At 54.8% G+C, this 23362-nt stretch overlaps 2 protein-coding genes across 2 annotated transcripts in view; one reads left to right on the top strand and one right to left on the bottom strand.

Annotated features, from left to right (window-relative positions):
• Positions 1–5393: 5393 nt before the first annotated feature.
• BRF2 (BRF2 general transcription factor IIIB subunit) lies at positions 5394–9561 on the top strand. Its single transcript, XM_037055356.1, has 4 exons — positions 5394–5721; positions 6443–6502; positions 6960–7281; positions 8116–9561. The coding sequence occupies exons 1-4, from the start codon at positions 5568–5570 to the stop codon at positions 8825–8827; spliced, it is 1248 nt and encodes a 415-aa protein (XP_036911251.1). The 5' UTR covers positions 5394–5567; the 3' UTR covers positions 8828–9561.
• ADGRA2 (adhesion G protein-coupled receptor A2) overlaps positions 9557–23362 on the bottom strand; it is a 37501-nt gene continuing 23695 nt past the window's right edge. The window contains exons 3-19 of the mRNA XM_037055355.1: positions 21376–21447; positions 21013–21084; positions 20777–20848; positions 20415–20578; positions 19785–19998; positions 19059–19223; positions 18305–18503; positions 17440–17589; positions 17151–17312; positions 16206–16430; positions 15803–16019; positions 14938–15146; positions 14184–14311; positions 13741–13864; positions 13115–13260; positions 12487–12576; positions 9557–12238 (exon numbers count right to left, since the gene is read on the bottom strand). Coding sequence (XP_036911250.1) covers positions 10969–12238; positions 12487–12576; positions 13115–13260; positions 13741–13864; positions 14184–14311; positions 14938–15146; positions 15803–16019; positions 16206–16430; positions 17151–17312; positions 17440–17589; positions 18305–18503; positions 19059–19223; positions 19785–19998; positions 20415–20578; positions 20777–20848; positions 21013–21084; positions 21376–21447 — 3679 coding nt within the window. The 3' untranslated portion in view covers positions 9557–10968. The remainder of the gene's footprint in view (positions 12239–12486; positions 12577–13114; positions 13261–13740; positions 13865–14183; positions 14312–14937; positions 15147–15802; positions 16020–16205; positions 16431–17150; positions 17313–17439; positions 17590–18304; positions 18504–19058; positions 19224–19784; positions 19999–20414; positions 20579–20776; positions 20849–21012; positions 21085–21375; positions 21448–23362) is intronic.

Genomic DNA, 23362 nt, shown 5'->3' with positions numbered 1-23362 from the left:
AGGACACACGCCTCACCCTGGCCTGCGCAGCGACCCTGGGTCCTCACAGAGCCCAGTGAGAGCCGCTTCTGTCCTCGCATATCAAATACTCATTTTCAGGCTGAACCTTGATTGCAAAAGGAAGGCCCATGTACAGAGTTCCCACCTTTCACTAAGCACACCCATCCCCCACCCCGCACTTGGTCTGTAGATTTCTCTAGGTAATGTTATACGTCTTCTTGGGGGCAGGGGGAGAGAAATCCTACAATCCTCACTACCAAGAGGTAACTACTGTTTTTTATACAAACAGATACATTTTTAAATGAAAATGAGAACACGCAGTAGAGTGTTCAGAACATTTCTGCATGCCTTTAGGTAATCTGCAACAAGAACCAATAATGGCCCTGGCTGGTGTAGCTCAGTGGATTAAGTGCAGGCCTGTGAACCAAAGGATTGCGGTTTGATTCCCGGTCAGGGCACATGCCTGGGTTGCAGGTCACTTCCCAGCAGAGGACACATGAGAGGCAACCACACATTGATATTTCTCTCCCTCTCTCCTTCCCTTCCCTCTAAATTAAAAATTAAAAAGAACCTCTGGGGGAGAACCTGCCCCAGCAAAACACCCCCTACCACAGGAGCTGTTGGCAGCTGCAAAGATGATCGAAGTCACTTCTGCCTCAGGTTACCGTCACAACCACCTATGACGAGCATGAGGACTTGCTGAGGGACACCCTGTCTCCCACCCCCATGGAAAACTGTCACAGGGTGTAGTTACCACTCTTGGATCTTGGCCAAAGTGTCAGCAGCATCAACCCAGGCTCTAAGCAAATGGATGCCATGCCTGAGGCTTCGTCAGTTAATGTCTTTTGTCATCTGTGGCCTCCCCTGTGCAGGGAGGGCGGGACCTGTCACTCCACATTCAAGGCTGGCTTCCTGTGCTCGGTGGGGCTAGCATATTCCACAGCCACAGAACCTCCTGAGGGAGAATGTCCTCACTTAACCTTTGGATGTTCAATTATTTTACACAGAAACCTGTATCCTGAGCCCTGGAAATCGTCACCTTGGTGACAGTGATAGGCTCTGGCAGAGTGGAGAGAAAGCTGCTTCTGTCCTTGCGTATCAAATGCTCGCTTCAGGCTGAAACTTGACTGCAAAAGGAGTCCCTCCTGTTCCTAAGCACTGACTTCGAATTCTCATCAAAGTAGATAAGATCTCCATTATGCAGATGAGTCTAAGGCCTCAGAACTTTCGTTTGCCTAGGGTTACACAGTGGGCAGTTAAGGAAGAACTTGAACTCACCTGTCTGACCTGGAGGGCTGGAACGGGGGCAGCACATGCGGCCTGTTTCCTGTTTTTGTACAGCCATCGAGCCGAGAATGATCTTTCCTTTTTTTGTTGTTGTTCAAATGTAGGACAAATAAGTCTAGAGATCTAATGCGCACACGGGTAACCACAGTCAACAACGCAACCCTGAGTACTGGAGATTTTTACATTTTTTAATGATGAAGATAAATCTAAATGACGCTACTTTATGACACATGGAAATTACATGGAATTCAAATTTCAGTGTCCACAAAGTTTTATTGGAATACAGCCCTGCTCATTTTCTTGTCTACGACTCTTTCTTTCTACGTGACAGCAACAGACTAGAGTAGTTGCATCAGAAACTTTATCATATGCCAAACCTAAATATTTGTTATTTGGCCCTTTACAGAAAAAGTTTGCTGACCCCTAGTCTAGGATCACTTTGCGGGGTCAAGAAGACAATGTTCTGATTCACTTGGAGTCCTGGACAGTTGGAGCAGGCAGGGAGAGTGAAGACCACACAACTCAGTCCTCCCTTCAGAGGAGGCCAGATAAGCCTCTCAGGCTCCCTGAGGAAAGAGGTTCCAGAATAGGTGACTGGTGTCCAGGCTCTTAGTCTATGCCATGAAAGGGGGGCCCTGTGACCACCTCCTTAGGGCTATCAGATGCCTTTGTTCTTAGGAGTTCAAGAAAGCCAACATGTAAATCCTCATTCCTGGAGAGGGCCAATGTGTTGGGGGTCACAGAATAAACAACGCAAGAGGGAAGAGTGCACATGAGTGAGGGAAGTTCTTCGGCAGCAGGGTTTAGGAAGTCCTGGCCGTGTTCAGCACTGCGGCTGTCCCCAGTGAGCGCTGGTGGAGAATGAGTGTCAACGGCAGAACTCTGAGGCGCTGGGAAGGGAATCCTGTCAGAACACCGTGAAGGCCCAAGGCGACTGCCAGGCTTAGTGTGACAGAGCAGAGGGTGTTCTTGGGGCTCAGAGCGAAACTGGTTTAGAGTGACATTTCAGGCAACAAAGCTGGGAGGAGCCCAGGAGCAAGGCCAGAGGAAGGCCCTGAGAGCAGCCCAACTCTCCCTAGTTACTCGCTCTAGATTGGAATGATCCCGCCTCTGAGAAAGCCTGTGTGTTGCTTCTGACAGGCCCGCCTAGGACAGGCATTCCCAGGAGTTGAACGTCTCTTTCCTGGGTGCTGGCCCTCTCTGCAGGCGTTCCTGGGACCCAGGGATGAAAAAGCAAGATCATTTCCTCAGAGACTTGCAATCAAAAGGCCAGTCGGATCAACAAACAACGAACTAAAATACACACATCTCGCCATGGGAGGACTGGTGGAGAGCTTCCTTCGGGTCCCACACCACCACTGCCTTTTTTTTTTTTTTTTTGGGGGGGTTTCCTTTCCAGGAAGAACTCTGGCCTTAAGGTATTTCCCATCTGAACCATGGCTAGGGTGGCCTTTCCAATAGCCTCCCCTCCACAGTAGCTTTCTGCTCAAATCCAACCCATTCTGGGCACTTAGCATCCTAAAAGCCTGAGTATCAGGTACCAGGTGAGCTCTGGGGACACGGAGATAAGAAACAAGGTTCCGGTTTCAGATATGGGCGGGGAAGCAGGGCTGGAGGAGCATCTGTTAAACAGATCATCACTATCGTTGAATGATGGTAACTCTTGGAAGTGTCTGTAGCCATGGGAAGGACACTGGGGGTGATGTATCTGTCCTGGTTTTCCAGAGGAAGGCAAATCAACTTTCTAAATAAATCCATTTCTTCTTGGGAAAGTGGAGAATCCCGGACTTACACATCTTGGTAGAGTGCGCCACCTTCTGGCCTGGGTCCTGTCCACCTCCCAGCCTGTTAGTGCCTAAGGGCAAGGCCCTCCAATGCTATCACACAGTTGTGGCTGGGAAGGAAAATCACCCCTCCACCCCAGACAGGTGCTGGTTGGTGGATCATAAAATTACTCTTCCACTTTACTTTAAGTCATGTGGGAGAAAGCAGAATTTTAAGACTTCTGTCATCTGCAGATGACTTTAATAAAATTCCACCCTTAAAAAATGCAGTTATGTTCAAGATCTGTACAAAACTAGGGATGAGAGGAATCCTATGCTGTTCTCGTCTGGTAATGTAAAGAGCTACTCTCATTACCGATTATGTTGTTTTTAGGCACATGTTTCCCTCCTCACTAAGAACGTCGACTGTACTGCCTAAAACTGACTCAGAAATTCTGAAGTGTGTGTGCGCACAAGCATGCAAGTATGTCTCAATATTTATCTGCTGGACAGCCAGGAATAAACCCTCATCACATACATCACACTAATGGGGAAGTCTAGAAGAGAGGGGATTTGAAATGCCCAAGGCTGGTGCATGGATTATAGGCAACATGGTATCTTTTTTTGTCATATGTCATTGTTCCTTATTGTGGTCTAGGCAATTCACAGTCTCATTAGGCACTGACGGAGCCTTCTATATCTGACTGACCGCTGATTATAGCTCTTTTCAAAGAACCTATAGCTCTGTCTGATGAGATTCCTTGAGGACTCCAAAGCTCTGTTTGAGCATTAACTAAATGCATGGCCTTGACACCTCAGATGAATAAGCACTATTTTTCTTTAGAATTTTTTCAGCTCTAGGATGCATGATAATTTACTGATCTTCTAAAGAAATCATCTGTAACCTGTATCTCATTCCTCATGGGAGTGCGTAATCCTATTTGTTAAGGGACTAACAAGACACCCTTACCTTTCAATCCACTCTGCATAAGTGCTGCTCAATGGTTTTCTGTCCTCAACAGGAAGGGATGAACTCCTTCTGTACCCCCAACTCCCAGTGAATGTTGAAATTTCACCCAGAACATCTTCTACAATCTACTAATGTCAGAGGCTTCCCTGAAATTCTCCATTATTAGCCTGAGAAACAGAAATGTTTCACACTTGCTCTAATGACTCCCATCTGCTTTCTTGGAGTCATTAGGACAGGCCTCTGGCTGTATTTCTCATTTAACTCAACTTCCTTATTTTTCACACACAATTGATTCTAAAACTCCCAAGCATTAACATATTTACTATTACAGTGCAATATAGATTTACTTCTAAGAAAATGTACTCTTTTTGGTGACTTGATTTATACTCAAACATGACATAATTTTTAATTAGTAAGCTTGGTTTCTGTAGCAGTATCCAGTTTGCTTAAGATTCTTTGATCTATAGTAGCAATTTTCAAACAGTGTGCCACAAGAATTTTTAAAACATGCAATACCTATTTAGTTAGGGTTGCTGACCTCTTATCCCTTAGATTGTCAAATAAGAGAACAACCAACACAACAATACCCATCCAGTGTGAATGAATCAAAAGTATACTTATTTTTTGTTGGATTGGCAAAAATATATTTCCTGGTGTGCTGTGCAGTTTTAATAATTCATGTATGTATGCTATGAGATGAAAAAGGTTGAAAACCACTGGTTTACACTATACCAAGCTATACCAAGGAACTTTGGAGCCAGAAACTTGTGCTCCTTTGACCCCTCTTACTCTTGCTGTGGGCTTTCCTAGGTCTCTTGGAACTTAAAGCTCAAGCTTTTAAAAACATCTACATCTGCTCGAACCCTTCATTTTGCCACAGGCTACACCACTCCTTATTTTTTCATTCCAACTCCCTGACACATTGCTTGCCTTGCCTCTGAAAATGGTTGAGTTCGCCACTCAGGATTAATCTTATTTCCTCATTCTACGCATGAGAAAAACAAACTGCAAAGAGGGGCAACAAATTGCTTGGGGAAGCCGCTCTGGAAAGTAGAACGCAATTTCCTACTCTCACTACACTACTCTCCCTTTTAGGGACTTACCGTACTTTGTTCCATAGTCAAAATCAACATTCGTCACCCCCTTAGAAATGGAGAATCTCGGATTCCCCCAGCGTCTTAGAAAAAAAGAGTTGTTTGGGGACGGCAACAATTTCTCGTCTGTTATGTGGGTCCATGTAGGCAGAACATTTACCAAAATCCAACCCGCAGTCTGACCAGCCTCAAACCACCTGAAGATAACTGGGAACCCAAAGACATAGTCTAAGCCAGGAACCTCCTCTCCCAGCTTACGTTTTCACCCGAGTCTTCAAAGGAACGGACCGAAAGTAGCGTGCAGTCGCAGAGTGGAGAGAACTAGTGTTGGCCGGAAAAACAAGGTGCAGCGCTTAAAAGGTTCCCCTCTTAGTTCCTGCTTTCACACAGTTGCTGTTGGAGACGTTGAGTTGGGGGTGTGAACGGTTTCGCTGGCGCTGGGCAGGCTGCGAGATGCCAGGCGGAGGCCGCTGCCCCGACTGCGGCTCCGCAGACCTAGTGGACGACGCGCACTATTCGCAGAGCCAGCTGGTGTGCTCTGACTGCGGCTGCGTGGTCACCGAGGGAGTTCTCACTACCACCTTCAGCGACGAGGGCAACCTCCGAGGTACCTGTGCTGTCTTTTCTAGGGCTGTGGGCAGTGGAGGGACTGAAATCAGATTTATCACCTGCCCACTCCTTGTCACGTACACACTTAAATACGGGAAAAAACAACCTAAAGTGAATGAGTGAGTTGCAGAAGGTTAGGGACTATCGTTCACGCGTGTCTTCCTAGCATCTAGTAAAATAACGGGCACGAATAGTAAATATAAAAAAGCTCAATAAATAAAACAAAGTTCCGCTCAATTTACTCAGTCTGGTCGTGGTGGAAATATTGTGGCTCAACTCTACAAATACAGTACATGCTATTGCCCTGAAGTAGTTTTTAGTAGTAATTGGGAAAGCATATTTTTTTTACCTATAAGTTTGCTTGCCCAGTCCCTGATTAGTGCAGCCCTCAAGATCTGCAGCCAGGAAAATTGCCTGGATTGGATGTGTGGGAGGGTGCAAATTTGAACTGATGTTTACGAAAACTTGGAACTCCTAGAACTTCAGTACAGTCCTAATCTTCCTCAGTCTCTGCGTGTTTGATAGTGCTTGTGGGCATAGTCAACCCGGTGGACCTTTACTATGCATAGATGGGCACCTTCTGTGAGACAGCAAGCAGATACCGAATGATCTGAATTCTCCTCCCTGGTATTGTGTAGTGGGAGCGCGGGGGTCTGGTGGATAAATGCTGAACAAGCTATTTGTTGTCCCCCACCCCCCACCCCCTTTTTTTCCCCCAGAAGTAACATATTCCCGAAGCACAGGGGAAAATGAACAAGTTAGTCGCAGTCAGCAACAAGGTAAGAATCAACCTTTTATAACACAGTGGCTTTAAAGCATATTTGCCTGATGATCCTGCCCGTGTGTTTGCTGTCCCTGATTTCAGTATTACTATGTGAGGTAAGAACAGAAGAGAGTGGTGATTAGACATAAAGGATGGGGAAGGTTCTAGGAGAGGCAGTGTACATTTGGGGTTTCCTCAGAGCTTTGTTTGAGGTAGACTCCAGGAGTCCAGATCAAAATTTGCCTTGACCCTGAATTAAGCCAGCCTCTTGGATTTGGGGGAGGCTGAAACGTGACTTCTTCCCATGAATTTCTTTGTGCCTTTAGAGTGATCTACTAGGTGGCGTTCCTGTTATCGTAGGAAGGTACTGTGTTGCTCGCGTATCTCATATCAGAGGCAAGTTTAGCAGGAATTGCTAGCAGCTGCACAGTAGCTCCTTTGACCCCTCTTACTCTTGCTGTGGGCTTTCCTAGGTCTCCGCCGAGTGAGGGACCTCTGTCGGGTTCTGCAGTTGCCGTCCACATTTGAGGACACAGCAGTTGCTTACTACCAACAAGCATACCAGCACTCTGGCATCCGTGCTGCCAGGATGCAAAAGAAGGAGGTGTTGGTTGGGTGCTGTGTCTTAATCACCTGCCGGCAGCATAACTGGCCCCTAACTATGGGGACCATCTGCACCCTGCTGTATGCAGATTTGGATATGTTTTCTGGCACCTACATGCAGATAGTGAAGCTTCTGGGGCTGGATGTGCCGTCTCTGTGCTTGACAGACCTGGTGAAGACCTACTGTAGCAGGTACCTGCTTAGTGGGAGACGTGGGGATGGGATGGGTCCTTAGACCTGAATCCTTTTACCTTCTGCTGTCTCTTTTTGACCAAAGCCCATCTAAAAGGATGCGAGAGAAAAATCTGTCCTCCCTCTCCTGTGCCTAGTACTACCAAGGTTGATCCATTGTACTTTTCTAGAAGGCTATAATTTTGAAAATTCTTTGTCCTCACAGCAACCTAGTGATGTAGGAAAGTACAGATTGGCCTTCGCACAGGGCTCCTGAGTTGCACCACTCATGTGTGTGGCCTGCGTGGCTGGCAACACCCCTGCCTCAGTGGGATCGGCTGCGAGGGGAGCTGAAAGAATATGAAGTAATATTAGTAGACAGCAGAGCTACAGTTAGAAGCTACTCCTGTTTTTGTTTTGTTTTGTTTTTTAGTAGTTGTATTCTTTCGTTTTTTTCTGACAGATGTAGTAGAAAGGAAAGGCTGTCAGTATCAAAATAGTCTTGGGTTTGAAGCTTGGTTTCTTCCGAGCCGGGTGACTGTGGGCAAGTTTTTAACTATAAATGCCTATATCAAGGTGTAGAGAAGGCAAAAGAACATCTTTAAAGCACTCAGAGGCTGACGGGGGTTGCTCCATAAATGTTAGCTCCCTTCTGCATTCTCCTGCCCTTGACCTCACAAGCAGGACTCATCCAGCCTTCTCTCAGTGCTTGTATGAAGCTTGCTGCCCAGCAAGCTTGAGTGTTCCCAAGAGGCCAGAAGGGCTTGCCCCTCTTGAGCAGACTGTTCTTCCTCACTTCAGAAGAGCAGCCTCCCCATAGGCACTGAGACCAGACCCTCATTTTGGTTATTTCAGCTTCAAACTGTTTCAAGCCTCCCCATCTGTGCCCGCCAAGTACGTGGAAGACAAAGAGAAGATGCTGTCCCGAACACGGCAGTTGGTGGAGCTGGCAGATGAGACGTGGCTGGTGACTGGGCGGCATCCCTTGCCTGTCATCACTGCTGCTGCTTTCTTGGCTTGGCAGTCACTGCAGCCTGCAGCTCGTCTGACATGTTCCCTGGCCCGATTTTGCAAGTTGGCAAACGTGGACCTGCCCTACCCTGCTCCCTCCCGCTTGCAGGAGCTGCTGGCTGTGCTGCTGCGGATGGCTGAGCAGCTGGCCTGGTTGCAGGTTCTGAAACTTGACAAACGGTCTGTGGTGAAGCACATTGGTGACCTGCTCCAGCACCGCCACACTTTGATCCGCAAAGCCTTTCGAGAAGGACCAGCGGAGGTGGAGGCCCGGGAGAAGGAGCTGCAGGGATGGGGACAGGGGCAAGGAAAAGGGGAAGTGGGCAATAGTCCCGTAGATTTGCCAGAGGGGAAGCGACCAGCTAGTCCTGCCCTTCTCCTCCCACCCTGCATGTTGAAGCCCCCAAAGCGGGTTTGCCCTGCCCCACCTGCCTCCACGGTCACTGGAGATGAGAGCATTTCTGATAGTGAAATAGAGCAGTACTTGCGTACCCCTCAGGAAGTGCGGGACTTCCAGAGAGCCCAAGCTGCCACAAGGAATCCTAACCCTCCTTGATGCACTTTGAGGGTTGAGAGGAACTTCACCCCATTCTGACAGCAACTTGATAAAAGGCTGTCCTATGCAGAGAAATAAGAGTGTAAAGTCCTTATGTGTTGTCTTTCCTGTTTGAAGGAACCAAGAGGGGCTCTGCAGCTCAGTGGAGCCCAGGTCCTGGAGTAGAAGTCAGAAGGAATGTAGGGAAACCTGGGCTGGGGAGAGACCCATTCTTGAGTGCGTATGTTCGCATTCTGTGGGATGGCTTTCCTCTTGGACTGTTGGGAGAATGGCAGGCTCTGTCCTGCTCCTGGTTTGAAGTGGATATGCCGCTGCTGCAGGGCTGACAGGCCTTCCCACTGGTGTGGAGCAGTTGGCATTTCCATTACCCGCCCTCAGAGGGCAGGGACTGGGCAACTCTCCGCCCTGTGTCCTTTCCCAGGTGGTGGGTTAGTGGGTATGGTATCATGAGATCCTCTACCTCATAACAAAAGGACCGTGGGTGAACTGAGGTTATAGCTCAAAGGGCTTTGCAAAATTTTAATATATTAAAACAAGAGGCATCTGCTAGAAAACATTCTATTGTATAAAACCCGAGCTTTTAAAAACATGTTTTCTTTGGCACTTCTCATCCCCTCCCTCCCCTCTCCCCAGCGTATTGCAAAAAGCTCTCCAGTGCTAAGGCATTGGCAGGGTATGTAAACAGCAGCCAGCATATGTGGAAGAATAATACAAAGCTTTTTTTTTTTCCTGTCTAATATCGTCTGTGCAGCAAGCATAAATAACAGAATCCATCCCAAGGCATGTGGGCTTCTTTTCCTCCCCTGTCTTCGCTCACTTTGGTGATCAGATCAGGCTGGGGAGACCTGGAGACTGCGAGGGGACCTGGACCAGGTCGTGTTCTCATGATGCTGTTTACAAGGCCCCAGGCTCCCTCCACTTTCACTGGGTCCTGTAGTAAAAGGCTGGTAGTTGCTTTTCAGGTTGGGGGAAAATAGTGCTGGTGTTTTAAAGTGGAGGCTCAGGGCTCAGGGAGCCGTGGGGACCGTGCCTACCACCTGGAAGGATTCGGCCTGGGCTTCTGTGCAGCAGGAAGCTGGTCTCGTATTTTGGAGGCTTCCGCCTAACGGAGCTAGAGATCAAAATGATTGGGATGGGTCTTCATGTGGCCTCACGGAGGCAGGGAAGTACTTCTCCTTAGTCCCTTGGTGTTGGGAGGCTGAGACTGGAGGCATGGGCTTGTACTTGAACAGAAAGTGCTTCTCCAACACGTCTTGCAGTCCTGTGCTGGAGCCCCTCTTCAGGGCATTGTTTATAGGACTAGGTGTGAGGCATGACTAACATCAGCCCCAAATCTAAGCACTCCTCTCTGCTTCCTTCAGATTATCCCCCCAGGCACCATCAACATTTTAGGTGGTCCTTAGCTTTGTCTTCAAGTGCCACCTTGGATTCCTGCTGTAAGGTATGTGTATCCCTCATACCTCCCTAATTGTGCACCTGCCCCTCCCCCACCCTCTTGGTCTTCCACGCTGCCTTTCATATTGTCCCACCTTCTCCTCTTGCATAGTTAATCTGAAAAGCAGCACCTTGTCACCTCCAGTTGGTCCTGGTCACTTGGCTCATCTGCTAAAGCTGGCGCCTTAGCCAAAAACTGGGTGAGGGAGAGACCCTAGAATCTAGGCACAGGTGGCTGACTTCAGAGGAGTGCAGTGAGAGAACACTGTTCTCATGCTCCCATCTGTGTTTTCCTAGTAAGGCAGGTGACTGCCAGTGAGGCAGGTGGACGAGATGCAGGAGCACCTTGGGAGGAGCCTGCCTGGGCTGTGCTGGTCCACGATTCATCACTCCAGGCTGACAGGACCTCCCCTGCCCTTGATGGCACTGAAAATTGCCCAAACTAGCCTGGACTGGGACGGAAATTATCCTGCCTGTGGCTCTGGGATTGTCTGTCGCTACCCCAGAGGCATGGCCCTCGGCTGTGGCAGGCCTCTGCCGATTCCTTACCCCAACATCCAGAACCAAAGCTGGCGCGCCTGGGTGCCGCCCTGGGCACTTCCACCTCAAACCTGTTGACGTAAGGACAGACGTCTTTGAGGCCTCCCAAGAAGCCGGGCTAATGAACCCATGTGGCCAGCATGTCCTAAAGTGTCACTTGACCCACCCTAGACGGTGGTCTCGCTCTTCCAGAGGCCTGTCTTCATGCAGCCACCCCCGGCCGCCTCCGTGCCGGAGGCCATGGTGATGTCGTCGTACTTGCCGCCTTTGGGGGCACCATTCAGACTGGCGGTGTTGAGCGGGTAGGAGCGGCGCTTGCTTTCCTTCTCCAGCACACCCTTGAGGTTGTCGCGACTGGCGCTGCGGCGCTGGCCCGGCCGGCCGACCTCTGGGAGCGGCGCGGCGCTCGTGTCGCTGCCCTCCGAAGGCGTGAGCGTGGGCTCGCCTTCCAGCTGGAGGCGGGCACCGGGGCTATTGCGGCTACTGCCCGGGAAGCTGTCGGATGGGCTGTTGTGCAGGCTGCCGCTCTCGCTGGACAGTAGCTCGGGCGCCCCGGCTGCGGCGCCCCCGCGCAGTGCCTTGAGCCGGTTCTTGCCTCCCGCCTCCCCCGTGCGGTGCCCCTTGACCCGACTCTTGTGCGCTCGGCGCCCGTGGGGTAGGTTGTTGGGGTGGCGGGGGGCGAGGCTCCCTCGGGAGCCCACGGGCTCTGGCTCCCCTTCCCCACGGGCCACCACTCCTGCCTCGCACACCTGATTCTGGGCCAACTGCAGGTTGGTGAGCTTGCAGGGGCCCAAGGCTGGCGCATGGCCACTGCTGCTGCCACTCGGGGATGACTTAAGGGAGGCGGGTCCCTCTCCAAACACCGGGGAACCATCGTCTGGGATGGAAGCAGGCACGGCTGCGGGTGAGGCGCGCGCGGCCGAGGCAGGGGGGCAGCAGGCGCGCCAGGAGGCCCTAACGTCCCTGCGCCTGGCACAGTGGTGGGTGAAGACGAAGAGGCCCAGGGCCGAGGCTGCCACCCCATACAGACAGCTGCACACCACCCGGGGCAGCCAGCGCTGGGACACCGCCAGAGCCCCGCAGGCCCACATGGCTAGGTACAGGAAATGCGTGGTCACCAGCGCCCCCAGCTGGACCCCCGGAGAATAGAGGCCATCAATATCCTCTGGGGGTCCAGGCGTCACCGCCCCCACGCTCCCGGTACCCAGAAGGGAACCTGAGTCACTCAGGAGGGGGCCGCTGCTCCTGAGCCTGGTGGAACCCCTCAACTCCTCCCCTGGGTCCAGGGAGACCCTGCTCGTGCCCCCCTTTGAGCTCTGTGCCAGAGGACCCCTCAAACGCAGCCCTGCACACAGGAAATAGATCCAGGTGATCAGCAGAATCAAAGCCACGGGGATGTAGAAGGCTCCTAGGCTTGGACGCCACACCAGCCAGCAGCTGAGGGGAGACACAGGCAGTGGTTGAGGAAGGGGTGCAAGTCCGAGGCTGGGCCCATAGACTGGGTGGTTGGGGACACAGAGGATACAGTGAGTTGACAGGCAGAGACTGGCTTAGTCAACATGCACGGGCCTGGGTGGGATACTGGCTGGGTGGGCCCAGCAGGCGCCCCTGCCAGTGGAGTAGAAGGCAGCCGGTGCTGGGGCGGGTGGGTTTGGGGTGGGCAGGCAGGCAGGCAGTGTGCTCACTAGGGGCTGTGGTCCCGGTAGTTGTGGATGTTGACAGCAGCTGTGATGCCGCAGATAATGAGCGGGATCCCTGCGGCGATCAGATAGAACCTGGAGAGGAATGGGTTGGGGGGTCAGAGAGGGAACAAGGGAGAGGAAACTTGACGCTCAAAACCCTTGACCCAGGGTCTCTGTCCCATCTCCTTTCCTCTTTAAATCCTGTCACATTCCCCCCCCCCCNATTCCCCCCCCCCCCCCCCACCGGGATGCAAGGCCCCTACAGGGCAGGCTTGGTAGATCCCTAGGGGACGTGGCCAAGACTATTCTCAGGGGCGGAGGCCAAACTGCTCTCTCTCCCCCTGAGTGTAGAAGTCAGAAGGTGCCACTCAGGTTCCTGGGATCCCTGCCCAGTGCCCTTCCCTGGTATTGTAGTCACTTCCTTCCCTGGCCTGTCATGCCTCCAAAGCCCTAAGGACACACCCACTCCATGACCTTCAGCCACCTGGCTGGTGCCTTGCCTCTCCTGTCTTTGGAGCTAGGTTCACCGGGACCTTGGACCCACCCTGCATCCACCCGGAGAGAATCGATTTGGTGTCTTAACCACCCTCAGCCCTTTCCCACTGCAGAGCTGACATCTGGAAGCAGGTACCGGAGCATGGGGCGGGGAGCAGATGGGGCAGAGTCCCCTTCCTGTGGAGGGGGCGCCCTCCAGGTGAGCTCCTTGTGGAGGACGCGGGCCTTCACACCCATCCAGAGCAGTGTGGACAGCGAAGAGTAGTGCAGGGTGATGCCCACCTGTGGGATCAAGGCGCTGAGGCTGGGGCTGCTACCAGGTCAGGGGGACTGGGCTGCTACCGCTGGCGCCAGGCCAGAGCCTCAGACCGCAGGGTGCTCCCCCCCTCCCACAGTCCCAGGCCCCAACTCCACCCAAATCCTCCCCCAGGTTCTGTCCCTGCTATTAACTTCTACTTCCAGCCCGGCTTCCCCCCCACTCTGGTGACTCTCCATGACCTTGTTATTGCTGTCTGGTTTGTCCTCAGCCTCTCTTCCATGGCAGGTCCCCACTTTGAAGTCCCACCTCCTAGTTTCTCTGCCTCTTACCCCCTTCTACTCATGCTCTCCTCCCCCTACAAGTAAGGCTGGACACAGAACGATGGAGCTGGGGCCTGCTGGTGTGAGCCCCTGTTCCCTTCCCCCACCCCTCCCTACTGCCTAGGCTGCTATCACTAATCTTGGAGCTGCCCCGGCCACCACTCCAGTCCCCTCTCCTCTTACCGCTTGGCAGACCATCTGGTAGTTAGTGAGGGTGATGCCTCCTGCAAAGACGGCGGAGGTCATGGCCATGTGGAAGCACAGGTTCAGCAGCATGTGCCAGCCCTTCCGGGACACGTGGATGGAGCTGCCCCAGAAATAGTAATTAATGGGCCACCTGGCCCAAGGTCAGGCTCATGGGGTCTCAAGGCCATTGGGAGGGCTGGAGAGAGGGTGCAGATATCTGTGTGCATGCATGTGTGTGAATGTGGTAGAGGCCCCAGGGCAGGATGGCCTTAACCCACAAAATGTGCTGTCCAACCCCAGAACCTTCAAATAAAATGCTGGGCAAGAGCCTGGGAAAGTGATGTGGCCCCATCTGGGAAAGGAACACCTGCCAGCGCTTAGTGAGACCTTCCCTGCCCCAGCCTTCCCGCCACCCCCTCCCTCCCTGCAAGAGCTCTCACCTGTGGTTGAGGATGTAGGTGATGATGGTGGAGAAGAGGCAGAGCAGCAGCAGGGCTGTGCAGGGGTACACGACCGGATGCAGCCCTGTGCCTGAGCCCCCCACCTCCCTGGGAAAGGCACTCAGCTCCTGGAAAGAGTAGGAAAGAGGAAGTGTGTACTAGGAAGCCAGGAGTAGAGGCCGTCCCATAGAGTCCTGTCAGGGCCAGTCCCCTGGACCAGTTTTCCTTTTCACCAGCTCGGTCGGCTTTGGTCCTCAGCTTAGTCCATCTGGGTAGGCAAAAGATGTACGTGCCAGGCATCCACTCTTAGAAGGTCGGCGTATGTTGCATTAATAATCTGCTGCCTACCTTTCTGGGGACTTTTCAGAGGGGGGAGTCTCTGTCTACAATACCGCTGCATGCCTGCTCCAGGTCTGGGAAAGGGGTGTGTGGATGTGGGGAGGGAGGGGAGCTAGGTACGGCTGAGTGAGGAGCATGGCCAGAAGGAGAGCTGTTGACAGATTTTTTATCCACTTTAATAATCTGGACCTCAGGGAGTACAGACTGGGTCTCGGGAGAGCAGGCTGGGTACTTCTGGCTCCTGCTCTCTCATTTCAGGAGAGGAAGCAGGACCTCCCTGTCTTCTGAAAGGTGAGAAGTGTGGGGGAGACCAGAGGGACATTTTCCAGAGTCCTGGTGACCAGAGAAACTGCCCCCACCCTCCAGCACACCTCCCTGGTGCCCTGTCCCTCTCGCCCAGCCCCACTGCACTCACCATGAGCACGGCCACGTTGCCCAGGTGCTGGCAGTGCAGAGAGCTGACGTTGGGGTGGCTGGAGCGGAGCTGGCAGCCTTCGGAACTCCAGCCCCCAGCCCCACCTGGCCCCTCCTGGCTCCACCAAGCTGCCGCAGGCTCAGCCCCTTCAGCCCAGTGGCGCAGTGAAATGGCCACTGGCTCCGTCAGGTTTCCCACGCCACAGCCACCTGTGGGGGAAGAGGAGTCCACACAGGCATGTGCAAGGCCACGGGAGGCTGGCCGGGTGGAACTGAGCAGCCGGCGAGCAGGTGCGGGAGACCCGTGCGCTGGGTGTGCCCTGGGCTTGAGGATAGAGTGGGATGCCAATGTGGGCCTGCCCTTCACATCTTCAGTCTAACGGAGGAGACACCAGGGTGAATCAGAATGAAAGCACTGGGAGGTGGCCCACTCCAAGTGCCAAAAGAGCGGTGGTGACATGCCCTGAAAGAGAGGACTCCAGGCTGGAGTCAGGGACATGAAGGTAGAGGCAGCGCTGAGGGAGCAGAAGCCTAGGTGAGGAGAGGACTCAGGAGAGCATCCCCCGGAGGCGGAGGTGGGGCAGGGAAAGGCCAGCCAGGCCAACAACTGGTTCTCATAGCCGCTTTGAAATCTGACAAATCTTGCACGTACAACCCGTGTCTTCCTGAACCTTTTCTCCAACGAGCCCTTTCTTTAAGGGATGGCCAGGTCCCCTATCCTCCTTGGAAAAGGTGAGGGCCACCATTCTCTGCCACCTCCACCAGGATGTTAGGGGGCATTGGGGGTGAGGGGAGAGCCGGATGAAGGGGCACAAGGCGGACACTGAGGAGGGGCCCCACGCGGTACCTGGAGTTCAGCCCCTTACTTGTTCCTGCAAAGATGACAGGGGTGGCCACACCGCGCCTCTTGCCGGGTCCCACAGCTCCTGGGCGGGAGGTGTTGCCATGGCTGCGGAAGAGGCGGCCGTTTCGGAAGACGAGCAGTTGCAGGGTGCAGTCTGGGGGTGCTGGGGGCGCCAGGGCAGCCGGAAGGGAGGAGAACAGACTGGGCGGCAGCTGGATGGAGGCCAGGGCCACGCTGTTCTGGGGTGCGGGGGAGGGCGCAGGATTTCCTCAGAGAATTCCTCAGAGACACCCGGATCCTCTGGGACTCTGATGTTCCCCAGCCCTTCCTCCCACCTCCCCACCTCCGTTCCTGGGTCCAGCCTCCACCTGGCTCCTGTATCTCAGCATCTCCCCTCTTAGGGTCCTCCCTGCCCCGGTGCCCACCTTGATGTGGAAGGACGACAGGGAGATGTTGGGCCTTCCGGTGGTACAGCGGAAGCGCAGCTGTTGATCAGCCAGGGGCTCCGGCTCGGGAGAGGGGTTCTGGCCCAGGCCTGCGGGCCGGGCGCCGGGCCCACTTGCCTCCCTCCTCTGGAAGGCTGTGCAGGTCAGGCCCACGTAGCTGTTTGGCTTGATGAGGTAGGCCTCCAATGCCACATTCCTCGAGTTCTAGGGATAGGGAGCTGGTCACCCGACCCTTTGAGGTAGCTGGCTCCCTTCTGGCCTTCTCTTGCCTGAGACTGCACAGTCCTTCTCTACAGATCCGCTCAGGCTGCGCCCCTGTGCCTTTACTCCTCACTGTCTTCTCCAGGCGTGGCCAGTCTTATGTCTGCTGTGGTGTCTCCCCAGTCCCTGGCCACGGTGCCTCCTTCCTCCTAAGGCTCTTCCCCCCACACATACACGCCCAGCTTGTATCTCGCTCGCCTCTTAACACGGACTAGTTCTGCTTCCCCAGCTAAGATGCAGAGCAGGGTTCATGTCTAACCTCCCGTGTCACTCAAAGGGACCAGCACAATACCTTGCATGTAGAAGGTGCTCTGTCGTGTTGGTAATTGGTCCATGACCCACCACAGGGAGCAGAGGTCTCCATTACCCCACACTCCATCATCACAGTGTTACCCCCTACAACTTGGTTCCCCACCACAATGCCGGCCTCAATTCTCCAGGGTCACTGGCCTCCCTCTCTTCTCACTATCCCCTGACTATTCAGGATTTGATTCCCCTCGACTGGGAGTCTAGTCAAGTCAGGTGTTCATAGCAGGTGCACAGCTGGAGGACCTGCTGCCTGAGACTGAAGCGCTTCCCTTCAGGGTGATGGGAGGGGCGACTCTAAGTCCCCTCCCAGTGCCTGGCCCCCTAAGGAGCTCCCTCCCAGCTGACCCACATTACCACAGAGATGTGCTGGGCGTGGGGGCTCAAGGCGGCACCCCCAATGCGCTCCAGGGCACCCACGATGCCGCTGCAGGCCTTGTCCTCGCGCTGGGCCAGCCACAGCAGGTGCTCGTCGACCAGCATCAGGTTGCTGGCCATGTCCACCATCACCTCCACCAGCTGGGGGGGTGGGGGGAGTCACTGAGGCATGAGTGCGGTTTGGGACCCAGGGGCTGGGGTGTAAAAGGCTTGAGCAGAGGGGGAGCAGGAGGTTTCCAGGGGCCCCAGAGGCCTGGTTGAATCTCACCTCTTTGATCTGGTCGACGTAACCCAAAAATTTCTGGATCATTTGAGCCACATAGACTACGTCCATCATGTCTGAGAAGCTGGCAGCCTCGGCCGTGTACACGCGCAGCTGGTGGGCCAGGGTTAGCGCGTTGGAGGCATTGATGGGCATCTGGGAGTGTTAGGGAAAGACAGGGGACAGTCCAGTCGTTCTCCTTCTTCCCCAGAACTGCCCCTAGAGGCCCCTCCACTGTGCTAATGCTTAGGGCCCAGTGCCTGGGGAGAGGGGTCTAGCCTTCCAGCTGGGTCTAATCAAGACAGGAGGCAGGTAGCCCTCAGCAGTGTGGCTCAGTTGGTTGGGTGTCATCGCCCAAAGCAAAAGGTGGCCAGTCTGATTCCCAGTCAGGGCATATGTCTGGGTTGTGGGTTTGGTCCCTGGTTGGGGGGTATGCAAGAAGCAACTGATTGATGCCTCTCTCTTGCACCAATGTTTCCCTCCCTCCTTTTCTCCTGACCACTCTCTAAAAATAAGCAAAATAATTTAAAAAACCCCAAATGGGGCACTTATAAGGAGTGAGCGCATCACAACCCAAGACAATCCACTCCTAGCACCACTGGCCCAAGGATAATGGGATGGCTCGTGTGTCCTTGTTTTCCTCGTAAGGCTGCCCTCACAGTGTTAGGAGATCAAGATGCTTGGGGTGGCCGGCACTTCCTGAGTGTGGCCTTCGGGGTCTGAATCCCCTGGAAGGAGGGCAGCCGGGGAAGAGCAGGAGCTCCTCGTGGTGCATGCCCACGGAGCAGTGGGGCGCTTGTGAGGCCTCTCCCCGTCCCACTCCCTGGCACCAGAGCTGACGGGGAACCCCCACCCCCTGTCCTGGCCTCACCAGCACGAAGGTGTAGAGCACCCGGGTAATGTCGTTGGTATACAGACAGTGGGAGTAGTCCCCTGGCTCCCAGCGGCCAGCTCGGTCACACCGGCGGGAGGCCCGAGTGCCAGGGGCACCCCCACTCAGGGGCACCGAGGTGAAGGGATACTGCAGGCAGGATTGGTAGGCTGTGATGCCAGCCAGAGTTCGAGGCCACCTGGGGGCAGAGGCAGGAGTTGCCGATGACCCAGGCCTCTGGAGGCAAGGGCCCCTCCCCTGCCCTTGAAACTGGGATGTTAGAGCCCTTGAGGGAATGAATGATCCAGAATAGGGGCTCGGGGCTGGCCTTCAAGGGGTTCCCAGGCTCCACCTTCCTCCTAATTGTATTTGTACTGCTAATGCTGTCATTGGTGCTATGGGGGCTAGACTCCAAGTCCCAAGTTCAAGTCACTTATCCTTTCTGGGCCTCAGTATTCTCAGCTGTATGATGGGGAGAACCATACCTCTTTCCTAACTGAGAGGGCCATTAGGGTATTGAGTGTGTATTCCTGTGGGACAGCTTTGCAAACTATGAATGTAAGGAATCAAATAAAGACCCCTCACATTTCAGAAGGTATAATCTTGGGGTTTGAGAACAGAAGGAATGTTCTCTCCATTTGAGAGTGGGGGTGAGACCCTGGTCACCCATGGGCTCATAGGCAGGAGCTGGGGGTGGGGTGGGGCGCTGGGGTGGGAAGGTAGTTGGGTCGCTGGGGCAGCAGGGCACACCAACCTGAAGTCCCCGCGGTTGTTGGCGACGCGCTCGGCGGGGCAGTAGGAGGCGGAGGTCTCAAGCACCACGATCTCCACCTTCTTGCTGGCATTGCCCTGGACCGTGGACACGGAGCACTCCCATTCGCCCGAGGCCCCCACACCGATGTGAGACAGGGTCAGCTCACTGCAGGTGGGCGGGCAGGGCTGGCTTGCGAGGCACTCGGCCATGCACCCCCCCCAAGTGCCCCTGGCTTGGCCACTCACAGGCGCCCTGACCCGGTGTGTAGGATGAGCTTAGGTTCTTTATTCCTTAATTGAGTGAGGGATACAAGCACATACTCCTTTAATTGTGCTTGTATTGGGCCTTGTGACTGGCCTTGGGATAGGCTTCAGAATTCTGGCCTCAATGCTTCTCTGAGCTTCGGTTACCCCATCTTTATCATGGAGAGAATACCTCCCTTACAAGTCAATAGGAGAGACTAGGTCTGTAACTCAGGTGAGTATACATTGTAAAAGCACTAAAGAAATGTCAAGTATAATCTTTTTTTCTATCAGGCATAAATTTCTGCCCCTTAGCTAGACCACTGATTTAGTCCTGGATTTTTATAGACATGTGTGTGTGCACACCCTTACACAGATGGCATACTCCTGGGACTGTGAATGGGCACAGCCCCTTTTGGGGGCTGGGGAATGGGTGCTGTGGGTCCCCTCTGCCCTGGCTGAGAAGGGGCAGAGGGGCCTGTACCTGGTGATGAAGGTGCAGTCGTGGATGAGGCTCTCGGCCAAGAGGATGCCCGCCTGCTCATCGCCCTCCACTGGAGCCCGGTTGTGGTACCAGCGGATGCGGGTGTCGTTGCCCAAGTAGCTGGCGGAGCACTGGAAGGGCAGGCGGTCACCCTGGAACACCACTTGGCGTAGGGATGGGATGAGGTGGTGTGTGTGTAGCTCCAGGGCCCCCTCTGCGGGAGGAGACACGCGCCGCAGCCTGAGTGCGCCTGCGCCAATGTGAAAGTGCCCGGGAGGGCAGGGCCCAGCCTCCACTGTCTGGGGCCTCAGGAAGGAAAACGGGGCAGGAGAACGCGCCAGCGATAAGAGCAGGAAGATTTTGGACAAATAAGTAAAGGTGCTGCTTTCCACAGCATACTTGTCAACGGAGATGAAAACATAAAGCAGCAGCCCCAGAGAAAGTTTAGAAGGTGGTGGAAGGTGACCCCCAGTGGGATCTGAGGGAAAGGGTACCCAGAGAGCTGCCTGCCACCCAGGAGCCCCTGAGGCAGAGGGAACCTTGAGCCAGCCAGGCCCTTCAGAAGGGCGTCTGGGGTCTGAGGGACAGGGAAGATCCCTGGCAAGGTGTGCAGGGTGAGGATTTGCTCACCGCAGCGCAGCTGGGCCTCCTGGAGGCCGCCCAGGGCCTGAGCGTGTAGGGCACTGGGGTAGGCACAGAGGGTGCGCTCAGACAGCTGCAGTGAGTGATTCCGGGCCCAGGACGGCAGCCAGCGCAGGTGGCAGTCACAAGTCAGGAACTCGGTGCCGAAGTCTCTGCAGAGGGCGGGTAGAAGGGCCATGGAGTGGAGCAGAGGGGCGTGGGCTCTCGGTGTGGGGTGGAGCCCCAGGAGGGCCACTGGACGTCCTGCCTCCTCATGAGGCTGGCCACGGGTCACAATGCCTAGGGGCCTCCCTCCTGGGCAGAGGAGCAAAGCGGGGGGCTTAGTTCTTGGGCTGAGGAGACATACTCACACAAGCTTAAGGGCTGGCAGCTCATCAAAGACCCCAGGTTGCAGACTGGAGAAGATGTTTCCAGATATGTTTCTGCAGAGGGCAGACAACAGTAAGACGAGTCTTAGGGTCTCCTGGCACCAGAGGGGGTAGGGGGAGTGAGGAGCATGCAGAGACCTGGAAGGGTTCGGGGCTGCCTTCCTCCTCCCAAACCCTCCTTTGGGGCGAGCCTGCCCTCTCCCCCTCCCTTCACTCACAGGCGGAGAAGCTTGGGGAGGCCTCGGAAGGTCTCGGCGGTGAGACAGCCAATCCGGTTGTTGGAGAGATCTCTGGAAAGGCACACACACACACAACCACAGCAAGTTGGCCACTCGGTGGCACACCGATCACCTTGCTAGGGACCCACAAGTGTGGCTGGGGCTTGTGTGGGAAGCGGAACGGAACGAAGAAGGAGATGGGTTGGGGTGCGACATTCCTGCTCCCAGCCAATATGCTGCGTGGGGAGGGGGCACCTCTGGGTGGGGGTGAGTAGGAGGGGTGGCTGCTCATGGAATCCTTGGGGCCTTCTCCTGGGACAAGGGGAGGGCTGTGAGGTTTGGGGGGCAGGACATGCCACTCACAAGCGCTTCAGCTCCCCCAGGCCCAGGAAGGCCCCAGGCTGCACCGTGCTGATGACATTGCTCCTCAGGTCCCTGTGGAGGAAAGTGGGGAGGCCTCGCACCTCTCCCAAGCTGGGGGCTGTGCACCCTCCCCAGGGCCCGGTGGCCTCACTCTCACCAGAAGTGTTGGGACTCAGTTTCCTTTTCTCTAGAAATCCCAGCTCCCTTTAGCACTGGCTGGGGAGTTGGGTGAAGGACCATGCCCTTCAGACAGGTCTCAGCCTCCCTGCCTGACCCAAGGGCACTAATGCTGAGAGAAGGGAAGGAAGGGCCTCGGGCGAGCACTGGACTCCCAGTCAGGAGGCCTTGGTTCCACCTCTGAGCTGCCCCAAGTACCTCACCAGGCAGGTGTGAGAGTCATTTCAAAATGGGTGTTAGGGTCTTTTGTAAATTGCTCTACAAAGGTGAAGTCTTCTTCAGCCTGGCTGTTGAGAGGTATTTTTTATGGCTCTCCTGTGAATCTCTCAATTCAGCAAGTGAGGAACTAGGGCAGGCAGTGGGCTGCTGACCTGTTCTCGGTCTGGACTCCAGGGCAGGGCTGTAAGTCACCTGGAGGCCAGCCCCTCAGGACAGAGGTTTGTTCACAGTCCTGTGCCTGTCTCCCCCCAGGGTCCCCTAGGCGCCCACAGTGCTGAGAGAAGGTGACAAGGAAAGTGCTACTCAGGGCTGAGCTCCAGCAGGTCATAGACAGGACAGAAGATGGTGATGTGCCCTGTTACCCACCCAGCCCAGACTGAGAAGGGGGCTCTTGGCTGTTCCTGCCAAAGCCTCAGGGGAATCTCTGAATTGTGGGCAGGAGGGGGTTAAGGGAGCCAGCTCCCTGCTGAAAGGAGAGGAAATGGGTGTCCAGGATGGGGAGGTGCTGTCCCACCAGGGGGCCTGTTTTCCCACTGACTGTCCCAGTTGGGGACGTAAACAGAGAGAGAGAGAGAAAGAGAAAGGAAGGAAGCACCCTGCTCAGCCCTAAGCATGGCCAGGGGTCCTCGTACCTCAGCGCCTTCTCACACTGGGGACTCTGCCAGCCTCCATAACCCTGAGTCCCCTTGGGAAAGAAGGGTAAACCACCAGAAGGGGCCTGCCTCCTAGAGGGGTGGCTTCCATACCCAGGCGTGCTGGGCGGTGCCCCAGTGCTGGGTGCAGGCCAGGAATGGGTAAGCATGTAGAACCCAGCACACTCCTGGAGAGTGGAGACTGCAGAGGACTGGATAAGTGGCCCGCCTGGTCAGGGCTGCCCTTCCTGCCTGTCACCCCCTTTTTGCTGCCCAGACACCCCCTTCCCAGCCCCCCTTCCCTGCGCAGTGCTGTTCCAGAATGTGCCCCCTGGCCCCTGTTGGGGTCTGGCCATTCTCAGGACTCTGTATCCCACCCCCATGCGGGGGGACAGGCAGAGGGAAACACATTCCTCATTGTGTCACTTCCCTTCATGGGCTGCCAAGGGGCCGAGGCTGCAGCCCCCCACCCCTTCCCTCTAGTTCACTTGTGTTTATTCTCATTTCCTCCCTGGCCCTCCTCGAGAACCCCCACCCCGCCTGCCCCACTGATGCTATGCAGATGGGAGCAAGGCAGCCTGCTTGCTTGACCCAGCGCCTTCCTGCCCTGTATTTCCTGCAGCCTAGCCATGCCAGGGCCTAGTGAAAGGGGAGCGTCCGCCAAGTGTTGGCACCCCTTCCCTGGTGCTCACACCTGCAGAGTGGCTTCCTGGGTGACCAAGGCAGCACCTCAATTGCCCCTGGGATTTGGCCTGCTCTCCTGGACCAGCCAGTCCCGAGTCCTTTCCTGAAGGGCAGGGGCTGCTTCTCACCAGGCTGAGCTCTGACAGGCCAATGGGGCTGGGCCCACACACAGCAGCTCCCTCCTGGTCCCTGGTCCCTAAGCAGCTCTGGGGCGGTGCCCTCCTCAGCAGCCAGAGGGTATGCTATGATAGAACCTTTTTTAGAAACTACGAGGC

Source organism: Sturnira hondurensis, unplaced genomic scaffold (genome assembly GCF_014824575.4).
Source record: "Sturnira hondurensis isolate 20B ecotype Veracruz unplaced genomic scaffold, ASM1482457v3 Scaffold0008640, whole genome shotgun sequence".
Classification (NCBI taxonomy): domain Eukaryota; kingdom Metazoa; phylum Chordata; class Mammalia; order Chiroptera; family Phyllostomidae; genus Sturnira; species Sturnira hondurensis.
The sequence above is the reverse complement of the archived record's forward strand: the minus strand, read 5'-3'. Positions and strand labels throughout refer to the sequence as shown.